Source organism: Fundulus heteroclitus, chromosome 13, assembly GCF_011125445.2.
Source record: "Fundulus heteroclitus isolate FHET01 chromosome 13, MU-UCD_Fhet_4.1, whole genome shotgun sequence".
NCBI classification, from domain to species: Eukaryota; Metazoa; Chordata; class Actinopteri; order Cyprinodontiformes; family Fundulidae; genus Fundulus; species Fundulus heteroclitus.
In genome coordinates, this window is record NC_046373.1 from 12,453,655 (window position 1) to 12,467,508 (window position 13,854).

At 41.3% G+C, this 13,854-nt stretch overlaps 1 protein-coding gene across 3 annotated transcripts; it reads right to left on the reverse strand.

Moving 5' to 3' along the window:
• Positions 1-1,042: 1,042 nt before the first annotated feature.
• Positions 1,043-12,111, reverse strand: sesn2 (sestrin 2). Of its 3 annotated transcripts, none has more exons than XM_012861471.3 (11): positions 11,236-12,111; positions 9,615-9,680; positions 8,502-8,690; positions 6,509-6,691; positions 5,333-5,551; positions 5,078-5,210; positions 4,880-4,995; positions 3,606-3,689; positions 2,096-2,202; positions 1,857-2,001; positions 1,043-1,604 (listed from the first exon to the last, which is right to left on the reverse strand). In XM_012861471.3, the coding sequence occupies exons 1-11, from the start codon at positions 11,581-11,583 to the stop codon at positions 1,518-1,520; spliced, it is 1,677 nt and encodes a 558-aa protein (XP_012716925.2). In that variant the 5' UTR covers positions 11,584-12,111; the 3' UTR covers positions 1,043-1,517. The 3 variants fall into 3 exon arrangements, with proteins under 3 accessions (XP_012716925.2, XP_021171644.2, XP_036000966.1); XM_021315969.2 differs by lacking the exon at positions 11,236-12,111 and adding an exon at positions 10,703-11,086; XM_036145073.1 differs by lacking the exon at positions 11,236-12,111 and adding an exon at positions 10,703-11,084 and having other exon boundaries at positions 8,502-8,635.
• Positions 12,112-13,854: the final 1,743 nt, after the last annotated feature.

Below are 13,854 nucleotides of genomic sequence, written 5' to 3' on the forward strand. Positions count from 1 at the left end.
CATTGGTAACTATAGATGCACACATTCACAGTTAATTATGACCTCGGTTCAAAGAAACCTGCTACAGAAAGCTACTGAAGGGTATTTGCTGCCATCTTGTGGTCTAAAAGAGGCACGACATATAAATCCTATTCTTTTCCCAACTCAGTTTTCTAGTGTTTCCGTTTTGGTTTTTTGTTCATGTCAAATATAAATTTCATACTTGTTACAAAAGTATTTAAATCAAACTCAATGTTGGGTGCGAGTTGATAAAATGTTTCCCCATCTAGTCCAGGCGACTGCATTAACATGGCAGCTGTCCATCCTCCGCAGAAAGTATGTGGCGACAATGGAAAGGACCAAAGATTTAACAAAGAAACTTCCAGCAGACCAAAAGTTTCCCATCATTTTAAAAACTTTTTGGTCCTTTGAGTATAAATCAATATCGTGGGGTGTCTTTTGTCAGAGCTGGAACAGTCCAAGGCGAAGCTGAACTTACCAGCTTCCTGGGTCCTCCCAACCAACTATTAGATAATTTCCATCCTCTATTTAGTATTACATTACATTTGAGCTGCAGAAGTCACAACAGACATTATTAAACTGTGGTGAAAGTGGATTTCACTGAATAGATTCTCCAGTTTAGGATCTATGATGCCTTTTACCATTTGCAAATATTCTAAATTACAAGAACAAGAGTCCATTTTAAAACACTGGTCTGGATGAGGCTGGAAACCAAAAAGAAAAAAAGCTGCTAAATGAATTTTGATCAAATGTGCATTTATCAGTGCGTCCCCTTGGCAGGAACTTTAAAACCCTAAAAGGTCAATGATTGGACAAAGCTTTTATTTATGTGGCAAATCAATTATAAAAGATGTCATCTACTGATAAAGCAATAGGAAGTCCTTTACCTTTCAGAAAAGTTTCCATTTCTTCCAATTCAACAAGTGAAACGTATGGAAGCAGGTTTCATTTTTATCATAATAATTCAGGATTTAAGAATGATAAAATCAGTTTCCAAGACTGCTAAACCAAATTTTGTGGGGGGGGAAATAAACAACAGACATTTGATCAATAACAAAGTAACTTTATTGCTTATAAAAATACAAGATATTGTTTCAGCTTAGCCTTGTAGTACTGCAGACAACGTAACCAGAGGCTTAACGATTTCACTCAGAAAAGTGTTAATTACGCATCAAAAAAAAAAAATAAACATATCCCCCAAATCAGTGACTTATTAATGCAATAAACTGTCCTGGCACAACCAGGCGGTGTAGCAGGTAGGTTTTACAGACGTGTGTCCGAGATAAATCTGAACGCTCAAGGCTCCACTGGAGATTCGAATCCTGACCCACTCAGTGCAAAATACGTAACTTATTTTTGTTTGTTTTTTTAAATACATCCACGTTGCAAAGCAGCATCAAAGAACATTTAACACTGAAACATACAATATGCATATAAATTAACATTCACTGTAGTGTGCGAGTTTAAGTTTATCCGTCTAAGCTGGCTCAGCATCTGCGAGAGGGTGTGCAACGGAGTCATCTCATGTAGTACGTAATGGCTCGTAAAGTGTAGAGAAGGGCAGCCTGGAGCCGGGCTTCCATCACGATTAGGTTGGCGTGAACCTGCCGGAAAGTAGGGGAAAAAACAAAATGCCACGTCATGTATATTTGGTGGAAAATGGGGTGAAATATGTTCCAACTTCTGTCTGTAAAGCTTCGTTTTCTGATGACATTTAAACGGGGAGGAAAAGAAGGGCGAGTCTGAAAATGCCAGTGATTCATTCTTTGTTGCGGAGATAGCAGAGAGGAGACGAAATGTCAAGTGATCTGTGACGGCAGAGGTCGGGTCGGGTGCTTGTCTGGACCGGTCCGTACCTTTTCGGAGTGTCTGAAGTGTCTCCAGAAGGCGTGGTAAATGCGTGCAGTGGTCTGCTCGGGGTGACAGGCCACCGTTTTAACAAACACCTTCAGGGAGCGCTCCAACAACACGTTCACGCTGCCGTAGTCGTAGTCGTCATACCTGCAGTGGCCGGGGGAAGAAACACGAGTCGGACGGTGGGAATGCGGTGGAAATTTAGTTCAGGTGGGGCGAGAGCTGAAGGTGTCCCACTAACCGTATGCCGTAGAGGCAGTGGATGTAGTTCCACAGAGCTTTTCTTAGAGTGTACGTGTCCACGCCTTCATGCATGGCCATCCTGTGATAGGTCAGGTTGCTCACAACCTGCAGAGATGGAGTCGTTCACTTAAACAACCTCTTTTATATTTCTACCCTCAAACAGATCAAGATGTCAGGGAATAATTAGGCAATCTAGCTCACAGGAAGACTATTTTATAGTGACGTATTTTAATGCTCAAAACTTCTGTTAATATGACAGAAAAACTGAATATGTAATACATGAATGAAAGAAATGAATAGAAACTAATACATGTTACTAGGCCTGGACCAAAATTAATATCTCAATATTTTTAGGCTGAATGCAGATATACAATGTTTATCCCAACATGTTTATCTTTTCATAATGTAATCATAAAAAGGCTGAATCAAAACTTTATCCCAAATGTCTAACCCCAACACTCTTTTTAACAAACAGCTGTAGATAAACATGAGAAATGGCTGAAAATACCCAACTGGAATGCATAAAAGTATGATTATAACGCCACATCTCGATATAATCTATATAGTCTCATCTTGCTGTGCACGTCTGTGAAGTAAAAATAAAACAATACATCGTTTTACACAATCTTTACGAATGAAAATCTGAAAAAGGTGGCCTGACGATCCCAACAGCATCGATGCTGGAAAGGTGTGAACTTCTTCCTCAAGTTTGCAGTTTTCCACAAGCCATGTAGGAAAACGCAACAAATAGCGGCAAATCTTATGGCTTTCTTCTTGCCACTCTTCTACAGCAAAGAGATCTGCGGGGTGCAGAACTAGTTGCTGTCCTCCTGACACACTCTCCCACCTGAGCTGATAACATGGGCTTCTTGGCTGCTTTGCTTATCGATGTGCTCCCTATCTCTCAGTTTTTTTTACATCCTCTACAAAAAGTATCTGCTAAAAATCCCTTTAAAATATACTGAAGTTTGCGTTTGTAATGTGAAAGAAAAAAGGCAAAATAATCAAGAGGGATGACTACTTTAGTTGGTCACTGAGGTAATAAAGCAGAGTACACTTCTACATCACTTCTATTCCAAGAGAAACTGCACAAAAAAACATTTAAACTGCAGGAGGATGATCTCCTATTTGACTCTTAAATAACTCAAGAAATATTTAGATAATATGTTGGAGAGCATCCGTGAAATAGTTAATGCTTTGGGTTGTTTCTATTGTATTTTGAGCATGTGTTGCAGCCAAGGAACAGGAAATGAGTGAAAATCCCTGAAACGAGAATTGAAAGACTTTTTTTCTGTCAACTCTACCGCTGTGATACCCGGCAAAGAGGAAGTTACAAGTTACTGGCAAATGGTCATAAAAACTAGTGGCCATTTTCTTGTTCCAGGTACCTTAAAAAGGGAGAAAACTTTAAATCTTGTAACAAAGGCAGTGTCAGTAATGCATATATGGCACATCCTTGTGGGACAGCTCTGTTTAAATTATTGTTAAGAGATGAAATGGGAAAGTACCTGGAATTCCTCATCCAGGAACTGGCCCATGTCTGGAAGCAGTCTCTGGACCAGAGAGAACCCGTGGTCTTCCCATGAATAGTCCTGCAGATCAGAAGATTATCAATCACACCATAGGAGCAAATCTGAGATGCACAAACAAATCGGGCAGTGACCGGAATCAGCCGATCAAACCCTTAAATGGCCACTATCAGCGGTTGGATAAAACCAAACTAGAAATCCAACCTAAATACACAATACTTCCACCAGGGGCAACGACAACGACGATCTTTGTTGATGTCACTTAGTGAAAAAGACTAAAATCTTCCTTCAGGAAATTAATTTAAGAAATGTGGAACAGTTTAAATTTCAGATGTAAAGAAGTTTGTGAGTTAGGAAGGAAAGTCAGAAGGAGGGAAGCAAGGTCCAAAGTTTGGATGTAAGAAACTTTGTAATTTAGGAGGAAGGATAGGAAGGATGGAAGGTCGGAAGTTGGGGGGGGGGGGAAGCTAGGAAGAAAGGAAATAAGAAAGTTAAGAAGGAAGGAAAGATCGGATGTTGGGAAAGAAAAAAAGGATCAGAGGAAGAAGTACAATCAGAAAAAAAAATTGGAAGGAAGTAAGGATAGTCAGACAAAAGGAAGGTAGGAGGGAAAGAAGGAAGATTGAAAGGAAGCAAGGTCAGAAGTTAGAATGTAAGGAAGTTTGTAAGTTAGGAAGGAGGATAGGAAGGTCAGAAGAAAGGACGAAGGAAGTTAGGAAGGAAGGAAAGGTCAGAAGTTAGTAAGGAAGAGGGGAAGAAAGGAAGAAAAGAAGGAAAATTGGAAGGAAGCAAGGTTAGAAGTTAGGATGTAAATTATGAAGGAGAGTAGGAAGGTCAGAAGAAAGGAAAGGTTTGAAGTTAGGAAGGAAGAAAGTTAGGAAGGAAGAAGGAAAGTAAGGAAAAATGGAAGTTAAGAACAGAAGAAAGAAAATTGGAAGAAAGCAAGGTTAGAAGTTAGGATGTAAGGAAGTTCGTAAGTTAGTAAGGAAAATGTGAAGGAAGTTCAGAAGGAGGGCAAGAAAGTCAGCTGGAAAGAAGGAAGTTAGAAAGGAAGGAAAAGTCAGAAGTTAGGATGGATGGAGGAAAGGAATCAAGGAAAAAGGAATTTTGAAGGAATGAAAACAGAAAGGAAGGTTGAAGGTTAGAAAGGAGGGAAAATAGACAGAAAGGAAGGATACTGCAATAAATATATTTGTATTTACTGCTAGCACAACATTTAGAAAATATCTGAACACATAAAAACTCTGAACTACCTGGGCTCTCATGATGTGTGGCGACTGCTCCCCTCTGGGGGCGAAGTCCTCGTATCTGAACTCCGGCTCCTCGACTAGACACAGCACCAGCTCAGGCGGCGCTCCCCGTACCACCGCTAAACACACAGATGACGCTGAGTCAGCAAACGCCCCGGTGACCAACGGAGCGACCGGCAGCAAGCGGGCGTCTCTCTCTACCTGTTGGTATGCTCTCGCTCCTCTCCCTTTCAAATCGAGTAACCATCTCCTCCTGTGTGCACTCCTCCTCCTGCTCCTGCAGCTCCACCATTCTCTTCATCAGCACCTCCACCTCCACCGCTCCATCCACCAGCTGCAGGACAGCAAAACACTTCATCTACCAGCAGCTCTGGTTAAACCAGTGCTGCTGGTGACACCCATCTAAAATGCAACAGAAGACCTGTTGGACTAGCGATGGGAGTGACTCCCACTCACCTCCTGCCTGCCGTCCTCATGAGCCGGGCTGTGGGTGCTGCGGGGAACGTGGCTGGGCGACGGAGGATGGAAGGTGTAGCCCCCGACGTGGTCCGGCTCCGGGTTTAAACCGCAGCCCCACGCGAAGGAGCAGAGAGAGTGAGTGTTTGCCATCAGAATCACGGCGTGGATCAGCTCAGCCAGGGACCAACGCGGCTCTGCTCCGGCACACACCAGCTCCTGCAAGGGATGATGGGAAAAAGATTACAGATAAGCTTTGCTAAATAGCTCTGTTAGGCAGGAAGCTGAGTTTCAGAGTAGCTGAGATATGGGGCAAAAATATGCAAACATCTTAAACAAAAAGAAAACATTTTAACCATCTGATTATTTTGAGGATGATAACCACAATGATATGAAAAATAGAAATGTAAATAGGCCCTCGATGAATAAAGTTAAACAGCGAACCATTAGTCACGGTGTCTTGCAAATAAGTATTCATGTGCCTTGAATCTTTCACGCTTTTTCCTGATACAATCACAAACTTCTATATAATTTGTTGCAAATTTATGTAACAGTCCAACAAAAAGGTAGAGAATAAATGTCAAGTTGAAGGAAAAATGAAAAAAAAAAAAAAAAAAGGGATTTCCTCAGGTGTTTTTTGCTAATAATCTGAAGTGTGGCACACAATTCTATTCAACCCTCTTTACTTTGACATCCATGTGTTGTTGTTTTTTCATAAATTCTCAATAAAATACATTGATATTTTGTTGTAAGATGAAAACATGGGAAAATACAAGAGGTATGAATATGTTGACACATAAATTTGTAATGCAACTACCACCTTTTATTAAAATGGTGTATAGAAATGCATCAGATCATTCATAAACACCGTTTGTGATGAATGCCTGAAGAACTGATACGGCTACCTAATCCCAGAATCCTCTACATCCCATCAGAGGATCAAACCCTCGCACACTTGCATGATGCCGTAACTGATTGTGAGCAAACGCCTGTGACTGAAGCGGTGCAGCCACCGGAATAAATCCCGGCTTTCTTCAAATAGAAATCATAGGGTGAGTCAGAGAGGTGGTGAGCTTGGATGCAAGAGAGAAAATGTAAAATTGCGAGCAAGCGAGACTTGACTTGAGACGCGGAGCGAGTGGGCGGGCAGGCGAGCGAGCGGCTGATGCGTCTGACCTGGATGTGCTGCTGCGTGATGAGCCAGGGTCGGTGTGCCAGCAGCTTGTTGAGGGTTTGGAGGCTGCGGAGTTTGGCGGGGGCGTGCTCGAGGCCGCCGAGCCAGTTCTCCTCCCCTCCGGCTTCCAGGAAAGCCGCGCTGTGCTGCTGCACCATGTAGGAACAGTGGTGCCGCGCCGCTGCCTGAAAGACACCCAACGAGGTACCGGGAATTTATATTAAAAATAAACACAGTAACCTTTGCACTGAAAATAGAGCTTTGTTGAGCTATACACGAACGAGCGAAAGAAGTGTTTACGATAGCAAATTTCACGTGTTCAGCAGTTAAAACAACATCTCATATCTGAAGTGGGTGGAGCGGTCGGCTCAAGGATTTTATGGGTAACAAGTTGCAACGTATTGTTACTGGCTTGTTATGATAGAATATGAAAGCCTAAGATTATTCAAGAAAATAATAAATGGACACCATTTCTAGAGTTTTCTATACGAGGCATTTTGGTATATTTTTGAATGTTTTAAGAATTTTTTTAAAAATGTTTCAGTCTATACCTGAAATCGATTCCAAATACTAGACAGGGATAGCCACATTACTCCCTTTAAAACAGAATATGTGGCTACGATACAAAACGCTTCAAAATGTCTTAAACTGTCTAAAACGTCTAACTGTATACAATAAAAATAATTGTCTAGAAAATACAGGCCTTCTAAATCATTCTAAATGTGACAACAGCACCCCCTGCTGTTTGGCCTGAGCCTGCGGTCAGTAGTATGATGAATACCAATTCTAAACTCCTACAAAAGTACAAACCTTAATGTAACTAAAGTTGGTCTTTAAGATTAGTGGCTTGACAGTATGTTTTGCCATATAAGGCTCATAACTAGTTAAAAGTTGACTGCAGGTACGAGTCGGGCTAAAAGCCATTTATATTGTTGCTAATATATAGTTTAAAAAAGTGTGACAATGGTGAAATTAGTTGTTAGAAAATAAACCCACATATGGTAATCTTCAGAATGACGACGTTAAAGGAGCTATAAGTAAGACATTTACTGTAAAATTAACCTAAATCATTCTCATTTGTCATCTGGGGATGGAAGTAACATTCCCTATAAACAATCTGTCCTCTCCATCAACAATGTCTTAGTCACGTTTTTCTCCTTCCAAACCTAGAGGTACGGTCTGAAACGACTTAGGTTCAGTGTGTAGCCCGTGTTTACTTCCTGGTTTCTGAGCCAATCGTATGAGAGTTCCCAGGGTTCCCAAAACAGAGCGCAGCATAAGGTATTTTATTTTGGTAAAAGAGCAGCAGAAGAAGAAGAGAAGTGGACCAGAAATAAAACAGAATATAACATCATAGACCCGTCCTGTGGAAGAAAAAATTCACAACAGCAAAACACCTTATAAAAACAACATATAAGATTGTTGTGTTTGGCAAACTGTTGTACCGATTTAAGCCACAAGGTGTCAGTACGATGCATAGCTCCTTTAAAGCATTAAAACAGAAAATCATAAAAGCTAAATTTTTGACCCATATTATTGGGATGTGGGGGTCTGAAAATGTTTCCTTCTCCAAAGGAGGTGCAACAGAAAACATTGGGGAAGCAAGCTTCTATTTTAGTGTAACTGCATTAATGCATGCCACAATTTATTATGATAAACCTGAATAATATGTGATCAACACAACAATGGCCTCCATACCATAGACGATTCAATTCAACTTAGCTCTCGCTTTTTTCCTGTGTCACGGGAACAACTGGGTAGCTTGTGACGTTAGCAGCTTAAGGCGCTATTGAGAGCTCCGGGCTGCCTCGGAGTCAGGTGAGAATCTGGAGGACAGTTCAAGTTACAGAACAACTGATCTGCTCTGTCTTGGTTTTCTAGATGAAAACTATTCAGGGGATTACATAAAACAAAACTCACATTTACCTCCTAAAAAAATCAAGGGCTATTTAAAAATGGTTTTAGATCAACCGTCATTTAAAGAGATTTTCTTACCAATACGGAAATGTAATGTCTCCAGTCACGGGGCAAAGGACCGTCCAGTTCGAACAAAGCGTGCTGCGTCTTCAAGAAGCAGCTAAGATAGGACGGGTGGAGCGCCATGATGGTGGTGAGATGGTCCACCCGACCTAGCGAAAGAAAAGACTCAATGAGGATGTCCTGGTTTGGCCCTTCTATCAACATCTAAAAAGGGGAAAAAACAAAACAAAAAAAAGAGATTCAAGTTCAAACCTTGATGAGCAAGTTTCATTCTTTCTTCCTATTGTCTAGTTGGATTGATTAAAGAATCTTAACATTTCGTCTAAATATTTTTAAAAAGACGAGGCTGTACATATTTAAGCCAAAAATATGCACAGCAGATGACAGATTGCTATCTGTGGTGGAAAGATTTATGAGTCACGTTAAATAAGCGCTTCTGCAACACAACTCTGTTGTTGCATGTTTTATTGCCTAAGTCAGCTGCAGCTTTACATCAGAAAGGCTGGCCTCGCTGCGTCTGCAGAGTCCTTTACCTGTTCATTTAGCTATAAAACATAAATATCTGAGAGAGAGAAACAAGTACCATATATATTATCACCATCAGACAGTTACATGTATTTTTATTTAAGAGAAATGTTAAAAGAAAAGTTATTTATTTAAAAAAAAAACACAGACAGAAACGCAATTTAAGTGATTTGTGGATCGCTAATCAAGGAAGCGTTAAACATAAAATGTCAGAGCTTGCCTGTGAAAGAATGTGAATAAAGCCGGGCTAACTATGATATAGGTGGCATCATTAAGTGAATACAGTTGTTTAAGCCAAAACTAATCAACTAGTTAATGACAACTAAATGTATTTGACAAAATTAAGGTATTTCAGACGGCTGGTGAGGTGAACCGGCTGTAGGAATGAACATCTGTGAAAACATCAGGAGCACTTTTTGGAGTGAAATCTTGATGAACCGAGCGGATATTTGGGTTCTACACGGCTATGTTTTGGCCTAAAAACATTGTAAAATGTAGTTGGAGGGACAGAAAGCCTAATATATCAAACTTTAATCACAGTTTTTGCTTCAATCCCCGCCCCTCAACAACTCCGGGGTAATCTGAAAGTCTGTAGCTACGTACCTCTTTTGCGGGAATGAAACAACTCGGACCAGAAGCCAAAGCTCGAGGTACTTTGACGCCTTCTTCCTGGAAATGAAGGAACAAATAAATAAATAAATCATTCCAATCTGTCGATTAATCTGAGGATTATTTTTGACTGGTTCTCCTTTTAACGTTAGCCTTCATCAATTACGGCAAAGCAAAATCGTACATTCCTCCCAGAAATCTTATGACTGTTGTCCATGCCTTCACTGCCTCTTTGGACTGGAACGATCGTCCCTCCATCGCCTGCATTCAGCCCAGAGCGCTGCGGCGCGCCTTTGATCAGGTACCAGACGGCAAGACCACATCACCGCAGGTTTAGCTGATTCGCACTGGCTGCTAGTTCACTTTCAGATTGATTTTAGGATCATTTTACTCACTTTAAAAAAAAAAAAAGTATGGTTTGGCACCAAGTTATTAAACTAATTTTAACTTTTATAACCGCCAAAACGCACCGGGACCTCCAATCAGACCTGTTAAGTTGCGCATTTCCATATTTCTTTTATTCTATTTTATTGTTCTTGTTGCTTCTATAGGGGTTTTCTGAATTTGTTGGTTTTTATATCCTCTTGTGAAGCACTTCGATCCACAGAGCTGCTTTTAAAGGTGCTATACAAACAAAAACAACATTGCCATTGAAGAAAAATAACGACGGCATTTTTATTTGTTAGTTTTAGTGTTTGATCAAAAAGCCTCTGTAAATTCTCGAAAAGAAGGACAGATGGGATAAGGTTTGTCGTTCCGCATTAACAATTAAAACACAAATTTATTGTTTCGCCTGCTACCAGAAAGTCTGGTGTTCAGCTGTTGCGAGGGCATTCATAAAAGTCACGCAGTCACCGTTTAATCCACGTTTATCTACATTTTTTTTTAGCTAAAACTAATTAAAACTTAGGTTTTAATTAATTTAAACCAATGCCAATGTTAGTGGGCATTTAAATTAATGTCACTAACCTTTTAATTTTATTTAAAAGGTTAGGGACAGGTTAGAGACCCGTTTCTTGCTGTCATAACAAGGAGTTCTTATCTTAAAAAAATAAATAAAATCAGAGGTAAAAATAACTCACCAACATCTGAACACGACAGATAAACAGTTCAAGTGAAACTGCTCCTGGCTCGCAGCAACGTGAGTGAAGCCTTTGCGGGTCTGGAGCTCTGTGTTAGGACTCAGGGCGCTGGGAGGAGGCGTGTCCGGCCTGCGTGTTTGTGCTCACAGCAGCAGCAGCTTGCGTCACCCTCTCACCTCGGTTTGTCTGATGAAATACCCAGCAGCCTGCTGGTAATCGGAACCCTTTTCCAGCTGATAGCTGATGATTGGCTGCCTGTTTATTATCGCTGCGAGAATTACACGGACTGCCTTCCCATGTATTATAATACTGCAGTATATTTGTGTTTTAGTTATCCAAAGCACTTTTTTTTTTGCTGTACTATCGCCTGCTACGGAGTTGTTGTTTTTTTTTTTTTTTTTTAAATAAAGAATAAAAATAAAAAGCCCAACTTTTAAACTTATGTTATTTACAGAAAAGCTTCACCGTTTTACCTGGATCTCCTGCGTCACTGTATGTTACTTCAATATAAAGACGATAAAACCCCAGTTTACCTGCGCAGTCCACAGCAGCTCGGTCGCTCTCACCCGAACCTCCTCGAGCGGACACGACCTAGACAGCCGAAGCAGGTGAAGAAGCGTCTGCTTGCTCAGCCGAGCCGAACCGGGCCGGTCCAGTCCTAAGCACACCAGAACCTTCTGGCTCAGCTCCTCCAGAGCCGTGGTCCGCTCATCTTTGTCCCTGCTGCACAGCCGAGCTAAGCTCTTCGCCGTCGGAGGGGGTTCGGACTCTGAGTCGGAGCGGCGGTGACATGATGAGCCCCCGGAGCCTGATGACACCTGCCCTGGATTGTCGTCCCCATTAGCCTGGAGGGTGAAGCCTGGTACGGAACCGCTGGCCATGTCCCCGGTGGTACCCCCTGCCCCGGCGCACCTGGGCTAAAAACCGGGGTTACCTGTTGTTTTCCGAGCTACAGCTGAGCTAGCTTAGCCTAAAGTAAAAGGTATAAAGTAAAGGTAACCGTCTGGGGTAGGCCGAATCAAACATCCGGTTATGTCGCCGTCAAAAACTCGAGCTGTGTCGGTTCACTCGGCAATTATCTGCTCCATACATTGACACACGGATGAATGAGGCTCTCCCTGTCTTCGCTTCTTCATACCCGGCTACCTGCCTGTAGCTTTCCGGTTAGCCTGCTAAGCTAGCTAGCTTGCAGCGTCCACTAGCAGATGCTGCGAACGTTCTCCTTCAAGAGAGGAGAGCTCGTTCATTCAAAAACACGCGAGACTCTTGCTTTCGTTAGAAACAGACCCACTTGACACAACGTATGACAATTTACTCCTAATATAATCAGCCAGAAATAAAGAAACTCTCAGGTGTTTCTGGCTGTTTCTGCTCAGGAGAGCCCGTTGTGTGACGTCACTGACTGTGATACGTGTTGCGAACCTATCATGGATAAGATGCTGCTTCATCTCGGTTTCAAGCAACATGTAGCTATTTATTTTATGTGGAAGTACGGAATAAATTTATCGACATATTTTATTTTCATTAATTTTTTTTAACATGTTATCTCACCAATAAAAACTTTGCTTTCACTTTTTAGTAGCTTGGGTAGTGATGGAAACGACAGTTCTTTTGAGTGTACTGAATCACTGGAATCAATTCATTAGAAGAATCCGTATAAAAGATTCGAATCATTCAGTTCATGTATCTACATTTTTGATCTCTTACAGTTAAAATAGGCAATAAACATGGCTTTAGTGACACTAAGTATTTATAGAAATTTAACTGCCTATTTTGTTCCTTCAGAGTTAAACCACCTAATAAAAAAATCAGACAGACTTTTTAGACTCTCCCTTTACCTTATATTGAAGTTCTAGCAACTGGAAGTCAGTCAGCTCAGATGGAAAATTATAAGTATGATTTTTGGATCAATAATCTATCACTTCTGAAAAAGATCTAATTCCAGACTACCTCAGAGACTATGTACATAAATTACTGTATTATCTACCCCAAATCACTTCCGTCCTATCTCAGTCCTATCTCAGTCCTATCTCAGTCCAATTGTGTGGTATGCCAGTAAAAACGTCACTTTCAGTGCAATTTGCATTCTTCATGAATCATACTGTCCGCAGACATTTTAGCCTATAGTCCAGTGTACCAATTTCTTGTGACAAATTAATTCCTAAATTTCCAAAAATTTCTGCTGGTGGGACAGAGCATGGGAATGGATGGTAGTAGTTTCTTCTCCAGCATGCAACCACCATACACCTGTCGGCACAGAGAGTGGCTGTGACACTGCGTGTCCTCATGACTGCCTTATTGGAGCAGCTCAGTGTCACATATAAAACAGTTCTGTGACTTCTTCCCCCGGAGCAGTTTATATTGTAACATTACATACGGTGTAAAAACTGAGCTTTGCATGTACCTGTCCACACAGAGTCCATCTCGACTCTGCATGAACTCCACACAGACGTCCGTGGACTCAAGTTTGCGCAAATATGTCGGGGCCTTTATTCACAGCCTGACCAAATCACGGCCTGATTCGTAGTTTTACATACTATACGAATCAGCGTGAGCAAATCACTTCCTGATTGGTGTAGGCTACTGCACAAATCAGCACATGATTTGTTTGCACTGTGGAAAAGTGGCACTTCCAGTAGCCACACAGTACTAGTTGGCGAACCACTCCTTTGTGCTGACTCAGAGACAGCGCAAATTAATCATGTACTGATTTGTGCAATAGGCACGAGTGAGTAAATCTGCACAACACAGCCCAAAGAATCACATACTGCATTGTGCGGTACAAGAGTAAGTCAATCAGCACTATTTACAGTACAGTTCTACTTGGTGAATGACTCCTAAGTCGCATTTCTCTGTGTGTCCACTAGGTTGCCGCAACAAATCTTGAGTTACTCCAAGCTACCATTAGCCGTTAGCTTGGAGCAACAGTGTGAGTCACAGAATGTGGAAGTTCCACTCCCGATTGGCTCACGGTGATTTAAACTGAAAAGAGAAATTAGCAGATCAGTTAATGAGGTGATTTGATTCAGTACGTTCACACAAATGATTTGTTTATTTAACCGAAACACTCATGAACGACACATCTCTACATGCTTGGGTTGATTTACTCATTCTAAGGGTAGTATAGTGTTTTAATCTGTTTTTGATTCTTT